This window comes from Gossypium hirsutum, chromosome A13 (assembly GCF_007990345.1).
Source record: "Gossypium hirsutum isolate 1008001.06 chromosome A13, Gossypium_hirsutum_v2.1, whole genome shotgun sequence".
Lineage (NCBI taxonomy): Eukaryota > Viridiplantae > Streptophyta > Magnoliopsida > Malvales > Malvaceae > Gossypium > Gossypium hirsutum.
Window position 1 is genome coordinate 332,094 of NC_053436.1, and position 22,778 is coordinate 354,871.

General features: G+C 32.0%; 2 protein-coding genes across 8 annotated transcripts; both read right to left on the bottom strand.

The window, feature by feature from the left end:
• Positions 1–61: 61 nt before the first annotated feature.
• Positions 62–3,122, bottom strand: LOC107954466 (ethylene-responsive transcription factor WRI1). 2 transcript variants are annotated; one of them, XM_016890036.2, is made up of 7 exons: positions 2,741–3,122; positions 2,524–2,606; positions 2,363–2,371; positions 2,184–2,272; positions 1,983–2,107; positions 1,628–1,707; positions 62–775 (listed from the first exon to the last, which is right to left on the bottom strand). In XM_016890036.2, the coding sequence occupies exons 1-7, from the start codon at positions 2,980–2,982 to the stop codon at positions 258–260; spliced, it is 1,146 nt and encodes a 381-aa protein (XP_016745525.1). In that variant the 5' UTR covers positions 2,983–3,122; the 3' UTR covers positions 62–257. The 2 variants fall into 2 exon arrangements, with proteins under 2 accessions (XP_016745525.1, XP_016745526.1); XM_016890037.2 differs by having other exon boundaries at positions 1,628–1,704; positions 2,741–3,119.
• A 5,352-nt stretch (positions 3,123–8,474) lies between these two features.
• On the bottom strand, positions 8,475–22,508 carry LOC107954468 (membrane-bound O-acyltransferase gup1). Of its 6 annotated transcripts, none has more exons than XM_041084377.1 (21): positions 22,216–22,507; positions 20,342–20,556; positions 20,178–20,239; positions 19,902–20,083; positions 19,755–19,803; positions 19,558–19,661; positions 19,374–19,441; positions 14,863–14,933; positions 14,141–14,200; positions 13,937–14,050; positions 13,008–13,132; positions 12,879–12,930; positions 12,136–12,198; positions 11,837–11,946; positions 11,655–11,747; positions 11,487–11,568; positions 10,996–11,073; positions 9,828–9,903; positions 9,697–9,746; positions 9,118–9,207; positions 8,475–8,916 (listed from the first exon to the last, which is right to left on the bottom strand). In XM_041084377.1, the coding sequence occupies exons 2-20, from the start codon at positions 20,472–20,474 to the stop codon at positions 9,166–9,168; spliced, it is 1,614 nt and encodes a 537-aa protein (XP_040940311.1). In that variant the 5' UTR covers positions 20,475–20,556; positions 22,216–22,507; the 3' UTR covers positions 8,475–8,916; positions 9,118–9,165. The 6 variants fall into 6 exon arrangements, with proteins under 6 accessions (XP_040940311.1, XP_040940312.1, XP_040940314.1 ...); XM_041084378.1 differs by having other exon boundaries at positions 8,475–8,974; XM_041084380.1 differs by having other exon boundaries at positions 19,374–19,438; positions 22,216–22,506.
• Positions 22,509–22,778: the final 270 nt, after the last annotated feature.

The window sequence follows — 22,778 nt, forward strand, 5'->3', positions numbered from 1 at the left end:
CTTTTAATTGCTTGGTACATAAGTCATCAAAATGCAATATTTGAGCGAACTGAGATTGGGATTAAACAAAAAAACCAAAAGGAGAAAACTTTACCTTTTCTTTTTGGTCCCTCTATTCTCTTTTCATTTTAATTTAATTAAAGAAAAGAAATACATGCATATATATATATATTGAATCTCTGGCATATCCATCCACAACCAAAGTCCCAACAATCCCAACTCTTAACCCCAAAATGGAAAACCATTAAACAATGCAATCACAAGAAGGTTGTTGAGGAATCACCAACTTCAACACAACTTGCCTCATCCGACAAACATTTTCGGCCGACTGCATTTTTGTTATTCCCTAAATTGAATAACGAATCGATATTATCCTCAAAGCCTATATCATCGAACACGTTCGGAAACTCCGGCGAAAAAAACGATGTCAACCCTGAATCCATGCAGAAACTCCATGCTAGCTCGTTGCCATCCGTCGTCTCCGTTCCCACCATTGTCGTCGCATTATCGTTGCATAGAGGCAGCTGCATTTGCATGTTCTGAAAATGTTGATGTTCATCAGCAGCTTCATATCCTTGTTGCGGTTGTTGTTCGACTTCTATTGGTCCAACTTCAACCGACCTGGGACTTTGTTCGGGCGTTGGATCGAGAAATAAAATGCCTTTCTCCTTCAAACGTTCAACGTAATGGCTAATATCAAAATTGGTGATGGCATTGACTCCCCTATATTCCAATGCTGCCATATCATATGCTGCCGCAGCTTCCTCTTCTGTGTCTTTCAAAACAAATGAGAAAAACATGACTAAATTAATAAAAAAAATTCAAATTAGTCCATCTAAATGTTTCCTTGGGGAGTTAAATTAAAAAAAGAATCCATGCTATGGTGGACTAGCAAATCAAGGAAGATTCTAAGGTTAAAAAATATCATAATCCCCCTCACTTTGTTGAACTTTTAATTGTATGGCTACCAAGTGAGAATTTTTTTATTTTAAAATATCATATCAATAAATTTAATAAGAAAAATTAACTATATTAACAATTAATAGACCTGAATTTCTAAATCTGAAAAAATAGAAGGATTAAATTTCTAAAAATAAAGATATAAAGACTAAATTATAAATTTATGAAAAGTACATATACTTATAACAATTTTGAACCTTAATTTAATCAGTACCGGCCACTGTAATTAGGCACGTGATATCTGCTCGCATTGACTGACTAAAGATTTGAGTGGGAAGGTGATTGTCACGTGCCATTATTTTTATGCCATAATATATGGTTGTAAATTAAGGCACGTATATTAGTTTACTCCCATTTTTAGTAAATGAGAAGTGTAATTTTTTTCGACTTCTTTTTATCGATATTTTCATTAGGTAAATCTATTTTTCAAACTCGATAAACTTAGCTCAATTAAGATTAAGTTTGGATAAAAATTTTTAGGTTCGAATAAAATTTATTTGATCTAAATTCAATTTAAATAATAAAATATATTCTTTTAAATGAACTGATTAAATTAAAAATAGGTCTAGATTTAAATTTTTTTTAAAATTAAACTTCAACTCGATCCATCAACAAATCTAATTATAGCAATATTCAAGCTAGTAAAAGTCACGAGAGAGAAGCTTACTATAAGTTCCTAAATAGAGATATTTGTTCCCAAAAACTCGACCAATTCGTGCTTCCCATCTCCCATTGTGGTGATGCCTGCTAATAAAACAATTATATATTCTTTAACTCTAATAAAAAATAAATGATAATAATTGCGTTCACACGAAATCATTAAATTTTGCAAATAAAATCAAAGATGTAATTAAAAGGATTTAAAAAAATAATTTTTTTATAACGTACAAAAAAAATTTACAAGCGGTTAATTGAACGGGACTTAAGTAACGCTTTATATGAAAATGGAGAATAGACACATTATCTTCCGATTAGGGTTTTAACCCAACTCAATTTTAAATTTATCAAGAGATAAAACTAACCTAGCAACCCCGCGGTACTTTGAAATTCCTCTCGAAAATCCGCTGCTCCGCCGCCGTAAGGATGCCAAATACTCTTCCTTTGATACCTTGTTCATTTCTTCAATCTCTTTTCCATATCTCTCTACCTGCATAACAATAAGAATATTTTATAAATAATCCTCTCGTGAGTGTACCATAATCTAATTATTATTATTTGAATACCGAAAAATTCAAGGTGGTTTCCGGTCCCCAATACTTGAGTGCTGCGAGATCATAGGTTCTAGCTGCATCTTCCTCACTATCATAAGCCCCTGTACATAAATATCCCATTTCCTCTTAAATTAATAAAATCAAAAAAAATTATTTAAAAAAGGGGAGTGAACTGAAAATTAAGCACTTACCCAAATAAACTGGAGGAGGAGACAAAAGTGTAAATGCATGCTCGAAACAAGGAATAACAAAAAACACAGTCAGTATTCTGACTAGAAACTGAAACAAAACCATAAATTAAAAAAAGAAGAATTTAATTAATTGAAATTTATTTATTTATTTATTTATTTACCTTGCCTTCCCTTCTTGTTTTGAATGTTGTTCCATGATGTCTTGTCCCAAAGGTGAGCCTCAAATCTCCCAGTCCATCTATGTCTGAAAAATGTTGAATGTTTTATGGATCAAATATATATATATCAGACATGCAAAATTAACCAAAAACCCAACATTTTTTTTTTGTCTTCAATTTTTTTTGTAAAAACAAAACAAAACACACACAAAAAAAAAACCTGGTGACTCCTCTGTAAATGGAGCTTCTTCTGTTAGTGTTAGCATTACTGGAGATGCATTTCTGGTTTTGATTCTTTCTGACCCTTTTACCCCTGGGTTTCTCTGATATCACTGATACAACATTTTGAGGAGACTCAGATGATGATGATGATGATAATGATGATGATGATGGTGATGATGGTGATGAAAGTGAGGCTATGGAAGAATTAGAGGAAGAAGAACAGGTTGAAGACCTTTTCATTTTTTTTTTTGTTCTTTTCTATACAAAGTGAGTATAGGCTTAGGAGATTGGCTTTAGCAACATAATGAGAAGAGGTTGTTTCTTTGGTGATATTCTACTTATATATATATATGTACACACATATTTATGATATATGATTTTGGGTCATGGAGGTCCCAAAAGTTGTTTACCAAAAGAAAGAGTTAGGAGTGAAAAGAAAAATATCTATGGGTTTATATTTAAAAAAAAATTAATTTGTTGATTAATTTTATTTTCACAAAATTTATCAAATAACATTTTTAGTGGTAAAAATTAAATTTTAAATTTTAATAGTTTATATCTTTATAATTTTTAAAGGATAAAATTAATTTTGTTATCACAATTTTATATTTACTAATTTAAAATTTTAAAATTTCTAAAAGACCTAAATGGATAATTTTCTATCTTAAGGGGTCGAGGCCCCTACTAACTCCCTAAATAAGCCACTGTTTATAATTATATTTAAGTTTTTGATTGAGTTGATGTCAGTTGAGTATATTTTTCTATATATAAAATAGGTTATAGTACTACAAGAGTATTTTTTTATATTTTTATATAAGACAATAAAAAAATTAATTATATTGAGATTTGAACCTATAATAAAATAAATTTTAAATATATAATTAACATTATCATGTTAATCTGATTTTTAAATCAATTTTTTGCTATATAAATGTGTTCACCCACATCGATGTCATATTGTATTGTTAATTAGATTGTTGTGAGATGTAATTGATAAAAATAAATATATTAACAGTTTTAATGATTAAATATAAAATTAATTTTCAAAAGATGGGGACTAAATCTGAATTTTTTTCAAAGTATAGGGATCAATATCACATTTTGACCAAAAGAAAATGGGAGATGCCAAAAGAGGGTATGAAATAAACCATGGAAAAGGGTTAAAAGTGGGTTTGAAATTTGGAGGGGAGTGAAGGGTTGGGTTAAAATGTAACCATATACAATTAATTTAGCCAAAAAAGTAAGATTTTAAAATATTAAAAAAACTCCCCACCAACCACTTGTTGTTTGAGTGCAGCCATGCTACCAATAGGATTTATTCACTCACATTAGCAATTTTAATTATGTAATAGAAGAATCATTGTCTGTCCAATCCATCCCCATCCCCAAATCTTTTCCTCCATAACATGATCAAACCTTAAATCGGGACTAATAATTTTCATCAATAATTACATTAAACATAGTAATATTTTTTTTCTCCGTTAAGTTGTTAATAAATTTACGTTTTAATCATTAAATTGCAGAAAGTTATAAAAAATCATTGAGGTATTAAACCGATATTGTTCGGTTTTTTATGTTTGTACCGTCACACCAATCGAAAGTCCTTTTTTTTCCTTCTATCAAATCAATTTGAATTTAATTTATGTTATTTTATTCGTTGATAGATATTGACCCACCATAACAGTTATTGAATCATTGTTTAGAGCTCGCTAGCCCAACTTTAAAAAAACAAAACTTAATAACCCAGTAACTTAAAAACTTTCAAATAATTCAGTGACTTCTTAAATAAATTTTTTTGAATAGTTTAGTAACTATTTTGTAGCCTTCTGAAATCAAGTGACCAAAGTGTAAATTTCCTAATAATTTAATGACCTTGGGTGTAATTTACTTTTTTTTAAATTATTTTTTAAAGACTGCATTTTTGTCCGAAAGAGATTGGCTTATGAAGAAAATATGATTTACAAATTTCTAGGTAGCATCTTAAATAATTAGAATATTAAAAAAATGTGGTCAAAATAATAAATATTTATATATGTGGGATAATAATATTTTTTTGATATTCATCATGTGTGTTTTATGGGTTGTGAATTATGGTTGCTCTCCTCCATTTATAATTAATTGTTATAATGGATAAATAGATGAATTGATAATCAAAATATATCTAAACTTAAATTAAAATAAATTTGATAATTATTATATTATTTTTAAGTTAAAAATAAAAATAAAAATAAAAATAAAATAAATTAATTAAATTAACACCAAATGATGAGTATTGTACTAATTTTACCAACAAATTATCTCTATAAATCAAAAATGTTTTCATAATTTTTTTTATATATTATATTTTTCATCGTTTATAAATTATACAATAATTAAAAAGCGGATAATAATTTAAAATATTAGCGGTGAAATTTTTTAACTTCACAAGTAGGATTAAAATGCTGCCACATGTCCTTAATTAATAATTTAAAAGGGAAAATATTTGATATATTGTTAGTTGTTAAAAAAAGAGACACGTGATAATTTTTTAAGACTGCTTGTGGAATAAAACAATACACTACCAATATAACAAATATTGACACAATTTCAAAATAAAAAATAAATAAATGAAACACATAACTACATTTTAATCTTGATTGTGAACTCGTTTTATCAAATAATAATTCTTAATTATTATTTTTTGCAATACTAATTCTAATAATTTTATACAGACATGGTATTGATTATTTTTTAAGATTTTTTTCTCCCTCTTGTTCACATTTTCATGGGTTATATATCTGTATTTTTTTTTTCGTTTTGGTATTTGAATTTGTATTTAGATTCATTTTAGTCTTTGAACTTATATTTCATCAAGATTTGATGATGTGACTAGTCTTCTTGGAACACGACTAGATTAGTCGATTGGACTAATTGAACTGAGAATTAATCGGTATATTGGTCAAAACAAAGAGACTGGATTGATTGAATTGAAAACTACTCAGAATTGGTAAAAACAAAAATTTGGGACAACAATCAATAGGTGAACATATTGAATCAATTTCATAATATTTTTTCCTTTTTAAAATTTTTATTAATTAATCAATTATTATTGGTCTAGTAGTTGAACCTATTAAATCGGGAACTAGTAGTTCAACCACTAGTCCGATTATTAGAACATTGTATGTGACAGGAAAGGATTGTATGAAACATGGATACCACGTCATCTGTACAATCCTTTCTCGTATGTGACATTTTAAGTTTGTATCATGTCATTGCTTGAATTTTTTTTCAAATGATGATGTGGCACAATCTCAGAGTGTCATGTTATCAAGCTTTTATAAATTTAAGTTCAGGGACTAAAATGAATCTAATTTTCAAGTTCAGATATCAAAATAAATAAAGAAATACAAGTACTAAAGTGGACCTAATTATCAAAATTGAGGGGCTAAAAAATATATTATTGGTTTGATTGAGTAATAGATGAATAGTGAAATCTTTTGAAAGATACTAAATATGAATTTTTTTAGAAAATTGCATATGAAAAAGTAAAACATTAATAGAAAGATAAGGACCATGAATGAATTTTTTTTTTGTTTGATGCTTTTGACCTACCAACATCAATGAAAATTTTTAAAATATTACAAATTTATTTTCAAATACTAAAAATATACAGTTCGAAAATTAGAAAACACTTAAATGGTTAAATTAGAAAATAATTATAAAAAAGAGAGTAAAATTAGTAAAAAAAAAGATATTATTGATAGAAAAGATAAGACAATTAAATATTTTAGGACAAAACATTTATCAATCAACTATGTAATAAACACTTAATATTCATTTATTAATATATTTTTTTGAGATAATATCTAAAATTATCCGTTAATCTTTCTCAACTCATAAATAAAAGAATGTTGTACTTCACCACACCCGAAAAGTCTGAATCGACCACTAATACTTAATATTTTTTCTATAAAATATTATTAATGTATATAAATCACGTGAGTGGACCCATACTAAACATATTGCTTATGCCAGCCTCGAAGGTAGGAATCTAATTTGATAAATATTTTTAAATTTTAATTTGGAATGATAAAACTTCATTATGTAATAGTTTCAAAAATGAAAAAAAAGGGTAAATACACATTTTAGTACTTAAACTTAGTTTTAAGGTTCAAATTGGTACTAATTTTTTTTATCCAATTAGGTTCCTAAACTTGAATCAAGAAGCCAAGTTCATGTGCCTAACCGGATTAAAATGAAATTTAGGTACAAAATTGAAATTTAAAGTTAAGTTCAAGTACATAATTGGACAAAAAAGAAGCAGCTTAGGTACCAATTTTAAAAAATAAATATTTATTATAAATCTCAAAATTACACATAAATTTTAATATTTTTATAAATTATACATATAAAATTTTGATTTTACTTTAATTATATATGTGAAAATTTCATTTTAATTAGATTATATGCATTTATAAAAATAAATTAATTTAATTACTTTTATATCTAGTAATATAGTCATTTGTGAATACAATAAATAAATATAAAATGGTGTCACGTCAGTAACAAAGACAAAGCTAGGGAGCAAGAAGGGAACTTGGCCCCCTTGGTCAAATGAGAAAATATCATTAGTACTACTTCTTAAGTATTAATCATTCATTTTAAGTCCTTTAATCAGTAGTATAAATGGAAAAATTCTAGTTTTCCCCTTCCTAAAAAATAATTATATAATTGAAGTCCTTTTAGAATAAAATTTTTAACTTCAACACCTTTAAAATTTTATAATTTTATCTCACCCTACTTGAACAAAAAATTTTAATTTTATCCCTGATTGGTGGTTATAAAAATTGAACTAAAATTGAAATTCCATATATATATGATTCCACAATTTAAAATTAATGTATTACATTAATACTAAATTTAAATTAATATACAAAATTGAAACTCGTGTGTTGGCCTAAAGGTCAGGGTATTTACCACCCCAGACGTAGTGTAGGTTCAAGTCGCGCTAATCGAGTTACTGTTAAGACTTTACCCTCTTTCTATAATTTTCAAAAAAAAAAATATATACAAATTTGAAATTTATTTGAAAGAGTTAAAATGAGGTGAACCGACCCATACTAAAAAATTTGATTAATGCAGCCGCAAAAATAGGATAAGAAAACAAAATAAGTTGGGGTTAATTGGGACATTTTCTAAATACCTAATTATTGATTTTTATACAAAAGTGGGGGGGATTTTAAGTCATGTGAAAATGCATGCCAAATTTGGCCGGCAGTGAGAACCAGCCGTAATCCAGGTTGATTGGTCGGACCGACCGGTCCAACTGCCGGTTCTAACTGTACACTTCTGTTTCTGTTTCTGTCTGCTGGGGGTAATATGATCAATATACGAAAAAATTCACTTACGCTATGTTCATACCCACAGAATTCCATCTCTAGTTTTATTTTCTATAAAAGTCACTATAGTTTTTGTAATTCTACAGAAGAAGTCCACAGCATCCCACTCCTTTAATCTCTTTCCCATTTTGCTTGCTTTTGTTGGTACATTTTTTATTATAATTTTTAGTTTTATGGGCATTCTGAGAATGATATTTGGGAGGCTATTCCATCCAATAGCATTCCTATGAAACAAATACTAGATTTTCATGCACTCACTTCAATTTTACTTATTCAGACATTAAAATTACTCCATACCACATGATACCATGCTCATCAATCATCTGCACTTTTAAATCATTAACTTCACTAATATAGAAAACACAAATTTTCATATAGTATAGAAAGAAAAATCACACATGTGCTCTACTACTTGTTCACACCAACATCATACAAAAAAGTCACTTTTATCTAAAACCCAGTGGTACAATACCTATTGCAAGACTTTAAACATATATGAATGCCAAATACCTTACAACTCTATCATCTTAAACATGGATGTTGCTTGAGTTGTTCTAAGTGCCAACTACCTTAAAACCGTTTGGCTTATTGGCCATTGCAAATCCAAGAATAGGATGGACGCTTTACATAAATGTAAAAAATTAGAAGTAAATGAAGGGCAGTGTCAACTACCTGAAAATTGATGCTTACTGCTAGGTAGTCTCATTGCACCATTCCAAGGATGAACGTTGTTTTTGTAAAATAGACTCTTGCTGAAACTGTTATTGTCACATTACAGTTCAAGCAGCTGAGCAGCCTGCAGGGTATCAGTGTGCAGAAGTATCATTTGGCCTTTCATACAAAAGTTTTTGATCCTGAGACAGTATGCAAAAGTTTCACACCATAGATAGCTCAAATGAGCAGAATTATATGTAGCATGAATCTCTATCATAATCTCCAGCAATTTCTTCCAGTATGAATGAACATTATGGATATAGTATAGTATTATGATGCTTACCAGATCAAGGCACCAAATATGGATGATCATGCACACCAGAAAAGAACTTCATTGCATACTTTGCTTGGCATCACTTATATGAAACATAAGCTGCATGTAAAAGTTTTATTAGGTAAAAATTAGTGCTAGCCAGACAGGCATCAAGAAAATAATTAATCCTTCGTTTGGCAGGGAGGATGGAGAAGATTGAGGACGAAAATTTTTAAACTAATAGCAGGGGCGGATAGGGGGGAGGAGGAAATTTTCAATTCTAGCCTCCCCCCTATAAATGACCGAATTATAAATTAATATAGGGGAAAATTACACTTTGGCCCCCCAAAAAATGAAAAAAGAAAATTCTATTTACTCCTTTTAAAAATGATAAAATCATACATTAATACATGATAAAAATTTATAATTCAAATTTGAACCCCCCCCCCCAAAAAAAAAAAAAATTCTAGATTCGCCTGACTAATAGTTAAGATAAAACTTGTTCTATTTTGTACTTTGACCTTTGGATTATCTTTTTTTTCCCTTTCCTTTCTCCTCTGTCCTTCCTACCAGATGCAGTGTAAAGTAAAGGTGTCTTATGCCGTTTACCTTAGTTCCCACATAAAATGTCAGCAGCATAAAGCCAAAGACATTAAGTCCTGAAAAAAAGGGTAAAGCATTAATCAGCCAGCTACACGGTACATGAGATGCATAAAACAGGGTGAAAGGTATTCCCTTACCTTCTTTGCTTAGGAACTGAGAAATCAACCAACTAAAGCCTGACGGACCAATAACATAGCCAACAAGGTTAGCAACCTGCATCAAGAAAAGCTTGGTAAATTGCAGATGCAAAGACTATTTCCCTTGGGCAGCAGATACTTGTGTTCTAAACTGCAGTTGCAAAAAGACATCTATTTCATTTAAAGTTTTGCTTGCATTCCGTACAATAAGGTTCCATCTGGTTGGCGCTTTTATCATTTACATTGTGTTTGGAAGCAAGTAAGAAGAAATTGCTTTTGGCTGCAAAAGCAAAATATATTTTTTAAAAGGATCATATATGGGATATTTAATATTATTTAGATGAGAAAATGCACAATTTCATGTTATATAGACTAAGTATGTAATTATTATGCTACAGTTCAATTATTTTTCCATTTAAAATCAAACTATGATAGAGTTCTTTATCTTTAGCATCCGCTTTAAAGGAATTTTAAAAAAGCTTAAAGTAAAGAAAATGACTAGATAGGAAAAACATAAACCATATGGAACCTTAATAACAGGCATAAAAAACATTCAATAATCCAACAAACTCATGGTCATCAATTTGACAGGTAAAATTTTCAAAATAGGCTCGTCGTTGCTAGTAAACATCCCTTAATAGAACAAAGCTCCCACGAAAATTCATTGACTCAGCTCTTTAGCAAAAGATGCATTGAAGAGAAGGCTAGCAACTAAAATAAATTCTAGGCTTAAGGTCACAATTTAGCCTCTAAACTATACCTTTTTCCCACTTTTGTATTTAAACTCTTTTTTGTCCCATTTTATATTACCTGAACTATCATTTTCGTCCCATTTTACCCCAAAAATTACTAGTGTCCAATAAGAGTATGCCATGTTTCACATTCTTATCGGCAACTTTTTTATTTTGGGGTAAACTAAAACAAAAAATGATAGTTTAGGTATCAAAGTGGGACAAAAAAATGTTTTAAGTACCATGTGGGAAAATAGGTATTGTTCAGGGGCTAAATAATGACTTGAGCCTAAATTCTATAACTGAAAAAAACTCCTTGACCATAAAACAGTAGAACACAACACAATATCAGATGTAGATAAAATGCTTGCATGAAAAAATCTGGAGTCTATAAGAAGTTGCAATATTAGGTTTTTCATGAACACACTAAGACTTACCATGAGACATGTGATTGTGATGGTACCACCAGCTGCTCTAAGTTCACGAAAAATAAATCCGTCCAAAGCGCCCTTGGCCTGAGAAAAAGAAAAAAAAATGGCAAATTGAACTAAGAAAATCATGAAGCTTGTTAAAGAAGAAGAAAATTTTCATTGCCTTATTTTATAACAGCACTCCTCAAATATAGGGGTGTTATTTCAATACCTAATTTGATCTAGGATCTAGATAAAGCAATTGAGCCATATTTTAAATAATTTCAAGTCCTCGTTACGGAAGCCACTATAACTGAAAACTCACAAGACCAGTCGTTTATGCTTTATACAACCTCTTTTTTACTTGCATGCATGATTAGAGGCCAGCAGTTCACAACAAAAGATTATTTCCCAGACAGATGTCAGCCGGATCAAGGTGCCTTAAGGCTAACTAACAAGGTTCAAAAAGTCATAAAAAATATGTAAAATTAATAATTGCTAGAGAACATTGACTTAACCTGGAATGCATTTGTTGCTGACTTCACCAACAATTCAGGAACAAAGAATAAACATGTGAGCCATGCCCATGAAAGAAGTTTCCTATGACCGAAGGCAATAAGCATTTACATAAGGAATAGGCTACTCGTTAAGAACAAAGCAAAGAACAACCCAGTAACTTTTCATACCATTCTAAATCATGCCATACAGCAACAAATGTGAATATAACCCATATGTTGATTAGCTTTCTTTGAGATCCGCCAAGAGGAATATACATGTACCTAAAAAATTATACCATATTGTAAGTCAGCATGTAAAACATAAAAATGCAGAAAAGTGAGCAGTAGAAAAAGTGTCGACAAATGAAAACCTCACAATCCACTTGTTGAAGGATGCATGCCAACTTTTCCAAAAACTTTCCAAGTCATGACAATTATTGATACACTTTGGCATGTTTTCAGGGGCCTCAATTCCAGCTATCTACAATTATAACAGTGTAAATGGATTTGTTCATATGGGTCAAAATACCATGCTATAATCTTGGCACAAATTATTACTAAAGGAGTGATATGAACCAAGGATTAAACCATCTAAGAAGGAACTCAACAAGGCAGCATATAAAGGGAGAAAAAAGTACCAATCAGACCATCATCCTTAGACAGAACATACCAGGGAACAAAACCGAAAAAAGCGCCAGATAAGGAAAAACTTTAACCACATGAAATTTATGACCTGTAACAGTATAATGAATAGCATTAGACTTAATTTTAATAATTTATGCATTTAAAATTGGAAAACTTGTGGCATATAGAAAATTTAACCTCCAAGTTATTTTAGAGCTCATATCATAGACAGACTTTTCATTGATGATGTAAGTTTCTTATTTTCCCCTTATGGGTAGAAGCATACGACTTCCGTTCTTAACAATTGAGGAATGGTGTTAGCTAGCTCCACTAATATCTTTGTTTTAACTATACATCACTTCTCAATATTGGTTAAAAAAAGAAAATATTTCCTTAAACATTGGGTGCTTGAGAATCAATGAACAGTCAAGATATTAACCACCCTCAATGAGCCCTTTCCATCAGGACCGGTTCAAGAATGGTACCAATTATACAAGAACAAAAAGATAATTTGGATTTTCTTTATTTTCTTCTTTGAAAAGCAAACAGATGTTCTCGATGGAAAATACTTCCCAGATCAATTTCTTTTTCACTCGTATTTACAGAGATACCATCCAATTTTTAGACAGTCACTTCTCTTCTGTCCTAGGGAAAAATGGAAACTGCATCTCTTTTCACATATTACACTAGATCTAAGGCTCTGCCATTTCCTTAAAATGTAAATATGTAACCCATCATATTTTAAGGAATTCCAAAACAGATTCAAATAACTAGACATTAACTCCTTACCCCATATCCAACGATGAATATGTCCATAGGAGATAACATTTTCCATGAAGCACTGGTCATTGCAAAAAGAAAAATTTAGAATAGAGTAGGCTCTAGAAGTTTCTGTACACTAAAATGTAAGTAACTCACCTAGTAGCAAAGGCATTAAAGTAAAACAGATGAGTCATTAGTTCCATAAGACACAGACCAAATACCCAGCGTAACCCATACCAAATCACCTCTTTGATCGAGTAATGATTTTGTGGCACATCTAGCTGCAAAATATCGTAACAAGAAAACCTAATGAAACTACACCACATAGAACAGATCAGTATGTTTTACTAGAAATGTACAGTCTTAGAATACACATACATAAGCAACATAATATGAGACAGAGAGACAGAGAGGTACAGTAAATGTTTGGGAAAGATAGATTTGAGAGATGGGATTTGGTTCATTAAAATGTTGCGAGGATGGTTAAGAAGATCACTATGAATTCCCTTCTTTAGTTTTGGTATGTCAATTTCCAATTCCACCTAAGTAGAGATCTAACGAATCCATGAATTTGAAAATAATCGTGAAGGTCGTGTTTTTCTGAATTGTATAACACAATTACAATATGTATGAAATAGAAATCCTCTCTTTCAAATCCAAGTTCCCAAATACAACTGAGAATTTAAAGTAGTGCATTTTGGTTGATCAGACAGTTCATATGGAAAAAATTTCAAGTTTCTATTTCTAACTTGAGGGATGAAGGTGCATGAGTTCAATAGCTCATGCACAAGTGCAGGAATAGCTAAATGGTTTCTACTTTCACATTCAACCTTCAAGAATTCATCCAATTAAATCCTTTATTTAGTAATAGCCTAGAGTAGATAACTATATTTTTTCTCCAGTTTGTTTATTGAATAACTTGCATTTCCATCAAAAAAATGGTAAAACAGCAGGCTGTGGTTTCACTTCAACTATAGAAGGTATCTAATTTCTAACAACACTCTCATCATTCATGAGCAAGGGTGATTCTGTGTATGGAGAGAAGGAGAAGAAAAAGCAATAGTAGTCATCATGAAGTGACAAACCTGGGAGGCAAATGAATTAAAACTTATGATTGGCCCTGCAATGTAAAGCGGTGCATACACCAGATAACTGAGGTATGTTGTAAAGGTATAATCATTCATATGGGCATTTCTCTCCTGCACGGGACATGTATTTTATGAGAAAATGAAGTAATACTTTCAGGCAATAGTAACAAGAGTAGGGCTCCTATCTAGTTAGCAAGTAACCTGTAGAATTTGATAACAGTTTTTTCCTGATTTACAAACATGGCATCTTTGGATATGCTTCTGCAATTACAGAAACAGAATTATCTGAAAACCTTATATTCAAGTCAGACAAGATATACATATTTTCTGTGTAAATATAAACTCTCAAGCAAACATGCAATAAGTAAACCTAGAAATCAGAAAAGTTTCTAAGGGAAAAGGAAACATAGAGAGTTCTTTCAATGGATAGATCCACAATGCAGGATATCTTAAAATTCTTGGCAAAGTTGTTCTTCACAAAAGTACTATGTGAAGGTCGGGAACACTGTTTACACTCTTGAAGCCAGAGTTTGAAGATTAATGGCAAATGAAAGAGACAAGTGTGATGCTAAACTTAATTGGAAAGACTGCACCCAGTTTAATGGATGCACAAGAAATGCAGAAAGGAAGCAAAGAAAAACTAATGTCCTTGTACAAGACTAACAAATTCTGAAGGTGAAACTACAATTCCTAGACAACTTACAATGTGATTCTCCACTGTCTAGCAACTTTGTCCATTAGCCTAACAGATATGATAACACACCTCATAGTCAAATTGATATTAATTAGAAGAAAGCAAGGAATCATGCATAACATGGACACAAGAGGACAATTCCAATGATAATCTGAACTAGAAAAAAGGAAGCGTCAGCAAAAGAAGGGGAAGGGGGGTAAGAGGGAGAAAAATAAATAGCAGAAACTACCTCTTGATCAAAACGAGATTCTTGATGAGCCCAATGGTAATCGTAGCCAAAGCTTATCATGCGCAAAACAACTTCCAAATAAAAAGAAAAATAAATAAATAAATATAAAACCTTCCATAAGATGCGTGTGAGCTGTTAAATACTAGCCAAAGAGTTAGAAAGTTAACGAACGAATATCATTCTTTCATTAAAGAAGGAAGAACTTAGAGAACCCCAAATTCAGAATTCTCAGTATTAGAATCAGGATATAGACAATAAGTATATTGCCTTTTTTTATACACATATATTCTCAAGTTGGCCTTTGTTTGTAAATCTACAAGCTGCAGTAAGGGAGATACATTTTAAGTAAATGTCCTCCTTGTTCAACTTTTAAATATCAAAGCTACTTTATGAGAATTTAAATAGTAGTGAATGCTCGACAGAAATAAAAAAGTAATTCATGACATTATACAACGAATTTATGATCACCTAAACAACCTGTTCAGTTCAACCAAAGATTAATAAACAGCATGCCAAGATGGACCATTCCAGGCACAAGCGCTTGCTAACTTCTGGTCTATACACCATTCACTACAAAACTATTTCTCTTCTGCTATTGGATACCAATGTTGGTTTCTATACCAATGTTCTATCATTTCATTTGCACATTAGCTTAGAAGGTTTTGTAGGAATATTCTGTAAATATTTTAGGAATATTTTGTAGATATTTTCTTTATTAAAATCCCTTATTTTAAGGGATTATATCTCCTAAAAAAAAAAAATACTCTGATTTCTACATGGTATCAGCTTAGGTTACGATTTCTTTTTCAACCTAGACCATGTCCGAAACTCCTCCTACTTCGGAGATTACTTCAAATCCAGAAAATTTTCTGGTTCCGATGCTCCATCAGATTCGTCTGGTCTGACTATCACCTGCCATCGATTGAATGGCAACAATTTTCTTGAAGGGTCTTGTGAAGGTAATCTGGTCATAAAAGATCCAGAAGGTAACCTTTCTTCTACTGCATTTTTCTCCTCCCAGTTGACTCCTAATTGGATCCTCGATTCTGGTGCTACGGATCATATGACTGGTAACAAGGCATTGTTTCACAATTTTTTCCATACCTTTGGTAAAGCTGTCAAAACGGCTGATGGTACCTTGTGCAAAATAGAGGGACATGGCACTGTTATTCTCAATGAACAGATTGCACTTAAAAATGTTCTCTTTGTACCAAATCTGGCGTGCAATCTCATCTCTGTTAGTAAATTGTCCACAGACTTGCACTGCTCTGTAATTTTTAATGATCGTGATTGTACTTTGCAGGCACTGAACTCGAAGAAGATGATTGGTAAGGCCAGCTTGCATAATGGTCTCTACATCCTCCCTACCTCTCCTAAAATCGAGATCTCCAAGTCATTTACCGCTTTAGGAAAAGTTGATACTGTTATGTTATGGCACTTTCGTTTAGGCCATCCTAGTTTCCAATACCTTGCAAAATTGTTTCCTGCTCTATTCATTAATAAAAGGCCTAATTCTTTTTCTTGCAAAGTTTGCTCTCTTGCCAAACATACTAAATCATCTTATTTTCCTTCTACATACAAGCCTTCTTACCCTTTTGCTTTGATCCATAGTGATATTTGGGGCCCTTCTCGGGTGAAGAATGCTGATAATTGTAAGTGGTTTATCACTTTTATTGATGATCACAGTAGGATAACTTGGACTTATTTGCTGAAAGATAAATCTGAAACTGCTAGTGTTTTTGTGCAATTTTATAACATGGTTCTCACTCAATTTGGGTCTAAAATCCAGCTCTTTAAATCTGATAATGGCAGTGAATTTTTTGCTAGGTCTTTAGGTGATTTTTTTAAGGAAAAGGGCATAGTTCAGATTAGTTCTTGTGTTGGAACCCCACAGCAAAACGGCGTTGCCGAAAGAAAAAATAGGCACCTTCTTGAAGTTACTCGTTCTCTTCTATTTACCACTAATGTTCCTAAATATTTGTGGGGGGAAGCCTTATTAACTGCCACATATTTAATCAACCGGATGCCTAGTAAGGTTTTATAATTTCAAACGCCTCAATCTATATTTTTGCAGCACTTTCCTCATTTTAAGCCTATCTCCTCCATTCTGCCACTTAAAATTTTTGGCTGCACTGTTTTTATCCAAAATATTGCTCCTAATAAGTCCAAGTTAGATCCTAAGTCTTTAAAATGTGTATTGGTTGGGTATTCTTCACTTAAGAAGGGTTATAAATGCTATCATCCTCCTTTTTGACCACTATGGATATAACATTTTATGAGCAGGATTCCTATTTCACTCAGGCTGAAATTCAGGGGAAAACATGGAGTGATTTTCAGCCACAACAGGTATCTCCTTCTAATCTTCATTCTCAACCTTCAGAATTGCCATCTTGTTCGCCATTACCTGCAGATCTGTCACCTGTGAATGCTCCCATTGATTCTCCTGTAGTACCTATGACTAATTCACCTACACCCACTTTAAACACTCTTCCTGAAAATACACCTACTCCAATTGACAGTCTTCAAAAAACACCATCACCCAAACAGCTTCGTGTCTACACAAGAAAAGAAGACATATCCCTGAGACTGTTTTGCAATCTGATTCTTGCCGAGAATTGGATTTGGGTCCAGCTGCCGAAATGGAAGAAGAAATCAGTAAGTCCACTACTCTAGATGACTTTCCTATTGCTATTAGAAAAGGGGTTAGACAGTGCACCAAGCATCCTATTGAAAAATTTACAGGTTATAATTTATTGATGCCGTCTTTTCAAGCATTTACAGCAACTTTGGATAAAGAACAGGTTCCCACAAGCATAGCTGAAGCTCTAAAGGATCCAAAATGGAGAAGGGCTGTTGAAGAGGAAATTTGTGCACTAGAGAAAAATGCTACTTGGACCATTACAGACCTTCCTCAAGGAAAAAAGGCTGTCGGCTGTAAATGGATCTTTGCTGTAAAGTATAACTCCAATGGCAGTATCCAACGATACAAAGCTAGACTAGTGGCCAGAGGTTTCACGCAAACATATGGGATAGACTTCACAGAAACTTTTGCACCTGTGGCAAAGCTTAACACTATTCGAGTACTCCTAAGTTTGGCTGTAAATTGCGATTGGAAATTACACCAACTTGATGTAAAAAACGCATTTCTTAATGGCAAGCTTGAGGAAGAAGTCTATATGCAATTGCCACCTGGCTCAAAGTCTATTGAAGGTAGCAACAAGGTTTGCAAGCTCAACAAGTCTCTATACGGGTTAAAACAATCACCCAGAGCTTGGTTCGAGAGGTTCACTAAAGTCATTCTTCAAAATGGCTACAAGCAGTCCCTTGCCGATCATACGCTTTTCATCAAGGTAACTTCTACAAATAAGAAAGCTATCCTAATTGTGTATGTGGATGACATCATTCTTACTGGAGATGATAAGGAAGAGATTAGCAATTTGAAGAAGTTGTTAAACAGGGAATTCGAAACCAAGGACTTGGGAAAGCTAAGGTATTTCCTAGGAATGGAGGTGGCAAGATCAAAAGAAGGACTTGTGATCAACCAGAGAAAGTATGTACTTGATTTACTCAAAGAAACTGGTTTTCTTGGCTGTAAGCCGGCTGATACACCAATGGAGGCAAACTTGAGATTCAATAAAGAAGATGAGTCCTTAGTAGACAGAGAGAAATTTCAAAGGTTAGTTGGGAAACTAATCTACTTATCCTTGACAAGGCCAGATATAGCTTTTCCCGTAAATGTGATAAGTCAACACATGACTAATCCTACTGAAGAGCATATGGCAGCAGCAAATAGAATTCTCAAGTACTTGAAGAAAACTCCAGGACACGACTTAATGTTTAAGAAGACACAAGACAGAACTGTTAAGATTTTTACAGACTCTAGTTGGGCTGGAGATCTCACTGAAAGAAGATCCACTAGTGGGTACTGCACTTTTGTTTGGGGTAACCTTACAACTTGGAGAAGTAAGAAACAATCTGTTGTTTCAAGAAGTAGTGCTGAAGCTGAATTTAGAGCACTAGCTTTGGGGATATGCGAAGGAATTTGGCTACTTAAATTACTAAAAGAACTTGGCACAAATCAGGAGGATCACTTTGAAGTTTTGTGTGATAATCAATCTGCCATTCAGATTGCCAAGAACCCAGTTCAACATGACCGAACAAAGCATGTTGAAATTGATAGGCATTTTATTGCTGATCAAGTCAACAAAAAGACAGCCACTCTTTCTTACATTCCTTCAGAAGGACAGATTGCAGACATTCTTACCAAGGCTTTGCCAAAACCTGTGTTCAATAAATTCCTATTCAAGCTGGGATTATACAATGTATACCCAGCTTGAGGGGAGTGTAGGAATATTCTGTAAATATTTTAGGAATATTTTGTAGATATTTTCTTTATTAAAATCCCTTATTTTAAGGGATCATATCTCCTAAAAAAAAATACTCTGATTTCTACAGGTTTTCATTTGCTACTGAATTGTAACATAAATAAGACCAGAAATGCAAGGACATACCTAAGTTAAAGCAAATGTGCCATCTAAATGTGCCTCGAAAATTGTCCAAATACTCCCAGTATTCCCTGCTTGCAACCAAAATTTATAAAAAGGCAATTACAGTAAGCAAGATTAGCATACCATATACATATATGTTATATATCATTCCCTACTAAGTAAACATCTTGCAGCTTAGACTACTAACCCAAATATAGAGAATGAGTATCCTTGATAAATACGGTTGCAAAAAAGAAAACCTAGGTTGAAAATCCAAAGTAGAAATGTGAAGTACTTTGCACGTGCAAATATCTGCAGAAACAGAAATCTAGTAATGGTATTAAAAAAACAAGCTAGAATATAGCAAACAATTCATAAGAAATGAAAGAGAAGAAAGAATTAAACCTTTACTAGGAGAAAGTTTGATGAAGCAATTAAAAAGATAAAAAGGATGCTGTGAAAACAATGTGGACAAGGTGAACATAAGCCAGCAAAGCAAGAAAAGAAGAAGACAAGTGGCTTAAGTAGCAAACTTGAAAAGCTAAAACTAACCAAGCTCCGTGAAGATAGGAAAGGTAAATGAGAGAAAGGAAAAACCAAAGAAAGGACATCCCTCTGGCTCTCAAACGGAATAATTTCCTGAAGATATTAGCAAGCAAGGTAAAGATTCCAAAAACAAGGCTAAGAATGGGTAAGTTTGTTCGGAAATTTCTCCATTGGTCATCAGAAGCATCCTACATTTAATAGAAATACAGGAGAAATTAGGGCAAACCAGGAACTGAGTATTTATTAAAACAAGTAGTGAAAAATTTATAAAAGATACCATACATTGAGGCGAGCAGGAGAGAAAAGCCATCCGACACGCAAGCCACGGAGTTTGGAGAAATGATCTGCAGCAAATAAGCAATTGAATTTACAAAATATAGCACTCCAAGTGTATGAGAAAAGACCCAAAAGAAAATTGAGAAAGAAAGAAGAAAGAAAAGAAGTACCCCGAGAAAGGCGAAGAGAGCGGTGGATGCAAAAGATGTAGAAGCCAATTACATAAAGTATTAGAAGAAGCAGCTCAACTTTGTTTTGCTTCTGCTTGAATTTACTCTTACTATTATTTTTGCTCATATTCATATTCCTAGTCACCCAAGAATAAGATTTTTCTCTTCTCCAATGAACCAAAAGATAAAGAAAGTAAAACCCTTGTTTGGTTCACCTGTAATAATTTGAGAAAAAGAACGTTAGATTCAAAAAGCTTTGGGGAAAAAAAGCCCTAAATTTATTGATTGGCCAACCCAAATCCCTCGGGAGAAAATACCCGATCATGGCATCCATTCAAATCGATCTAACAAAAAAACCCCAATTTGAAAACCTAAACACTGTCAAATCCCTTTGCAACCAAAGCATTTGATTGCCTAAAGTTTCAAAGCTCAATTTAGAATGAAATGGAGATAAGAAGGATTTATTTGTAAGAGGGAATCAGGAAATAGGATGGATATTGTTTAAATGGAAAAGGTTCAAAAACACAATAATTGAACTCATATGTATTTTAAAGCATCTGAAAATATAGATAACCAGAAACTTGCATAGGGTAAGCTTTTGTTAGAATACACATTCAATTTTTTAATGGCAAGAGAACTTAGTGTACCTTCAAACAACCACCTAAGCATCCAACCTCATAATGTTCAAAATTATGAGAAATTTATAGCTCCTTAATATCTTTGATCGAATGAGTAAACTCACGTGTATATCATAGCTACTTCTAGCTAACGTGTATGTTCCATTTGCACCTTTCACTTCTTGACTTACAATAACCATCAAGAAAAAAAAAGGGTTCATCTAATCAATAGAAATCAACAATACATACCATACCATAGAAAAACCAAATTTTATCAGATAACAATTAGCCCAACCAAAGTTCCGATGATTCTCGAAAGAGAGAACAATGAAAATAATTAGTGGGGAAAGACCGTTACATTCCATTCCAAATTCTAGTAATGTTAACTAAAACAACATAATAAAGCTGGCTGAAATTCTCTATGACTATGACCAAATAAAGCTCTCAAATACAAATAAGTGCACCAATGAAACAATTAAAGCTACAAATTTATCATTACATAGGCTTAATAAACATAAAACATCAAAACTGCCCCAATCCAATGAAAAAATATAAACACATGAATGCAATTAAATCTCTCATTTTAATGCTTCTATATCATAAAACTAAAGCAATCCCATTACTCTTTAACCAAATTTATATCTAAAAAAAGACTATCAGCATCATCGATCCAATAAGCATTAGCAAACCTTAACCCACAGTTTTTCTTGATGTGAAATCGAAATAAAAAGTTCAATTAAAAAATAAGAAAAAGAGGCAAGATATTTAGGACAGACAAAAGCTCATGAAAATAAAGAATTATCCAAAAAACCCATCGATCTGAAGTCAATTTACCCACATTTCGACAACGACAAAAGAATTATCATCCTTAAAAAAAAAAGAAATGGAAAAAAGAAACAAAAATCTATCAATCATTTAAAACTTAGCATTGCAATTGTCCAAATCCCTCTGAATGAATTTCTTCACGTAACCCACATATACTATCAGCTTGAAGTAGCCAGAAAATTCCTTCCATAAAAGTATATAGGGAATCAACCCTAAACCCAATAATACCCACCAGTCAAACGTCAACACTACGAAACCCACAAATAAATTTACTGACCTATAAAACTTCCAATCTAAAACCCTAAATTAATTTTTCATGATAAGAGCCAAGTAACCCTAAAATAGAAATGCTAAGTGCATTCACATTCAAAAAATTTTCAACAAAAAATACAAAAAATGACATTAAAAAACAAAAGAGGAAACGATCCTTACCTTAAGAAACTTAATTAATCAATATCTTCGGTAGCAAAAAGCCGGTGGTTAATCGGAGTTGGGAGTGAGAGGATTTTTATATTTGGAAAGAATGAGGAAGAGGGTTGGGAACAAGTGAGTTAGGGTTAACGAGAGAAGGGGAAAAAAGAAATAGATCGAAGCTCGAAATACAAGCAGTAAGGGAAATAGAAGAGAATGGGAGAGCTTTGGATTGTGATCATGCCAGAGGGAGATGGATGTTTGGAAACAGAAACAACTTTGAAATTATTCTCCTTTCGGTTTTCTAACCGGATCAATGATTCATCCTATCAAATATTATTAAAATTTTATTTTAAAAAATTTAACAATTATTTAAAAAAATTATAAAATCCGATTCCCTCTAACTTTTTATCAAATTCAATTAGTTTATATTCAATTAATTCTCGATTCCATTAAAAATTAATCCCATAAATAATTTTGGAGAAAAATATACATTAAAATTTATCATAAGTCTTTATTCTCTTCATAAATTTAAAATTTAATTAATATATTTTTATTTTTAAAAATATAGTCCTACATTTTAG

What these genes read in the sequence shown, in the direction of transcription:
- LOC107954466 (XM_016890036.2), bottom strand. Translation starts at nt 2,982, where the DNA reads ATGAAAAGGTCTTCAACCTGTTCTTCTTCCTCTAATTCTTCCATAGCC. An exon ending in AAACCACCTTGAATTTTTCG is followed by an intron (nt 2,108 to 2,183) that starts GTATTCAAATAA and finishes ATTGTTATGCAG; the next exon opens with GTAGAGAGATATGGAAAAGA. An exon ending in AAGTACCGCGGGGTTGCTAG is followed by an intron (nt 1,708 to 1,982) that starts GTTAGTTTTATC and finishes TTGTTTTATTAG; the next exon opens with CAGGCATCACCACAATGGGA.
- LOC107954468 (XM_041084377.1), bottom strand. Translation starts at nt 20,474, where the DNA reads ATGAATATGAGCAAAAATAATAGTAAGAGTAAATTCAAGCAGAAGCAA. An exon ending in TCCTATCTTCACGGAGCTTG is followed by an intron (nt 19,804 to 19,901) that starts GTTAGTTTTAGC and finishes TTGTTTTCACAG; the next exon opens with CATCCTTTTTATCTTTTTAA. An exon ending in CAAACTTTCTCCTAGTAAAG is followed by an intron (nt 19,662 to 19,754) that starts GTTTAATTCTTT and finishes CTGTTTCTGCAG; the next exon opens with ATATTTGCACGTGCAAAGTA.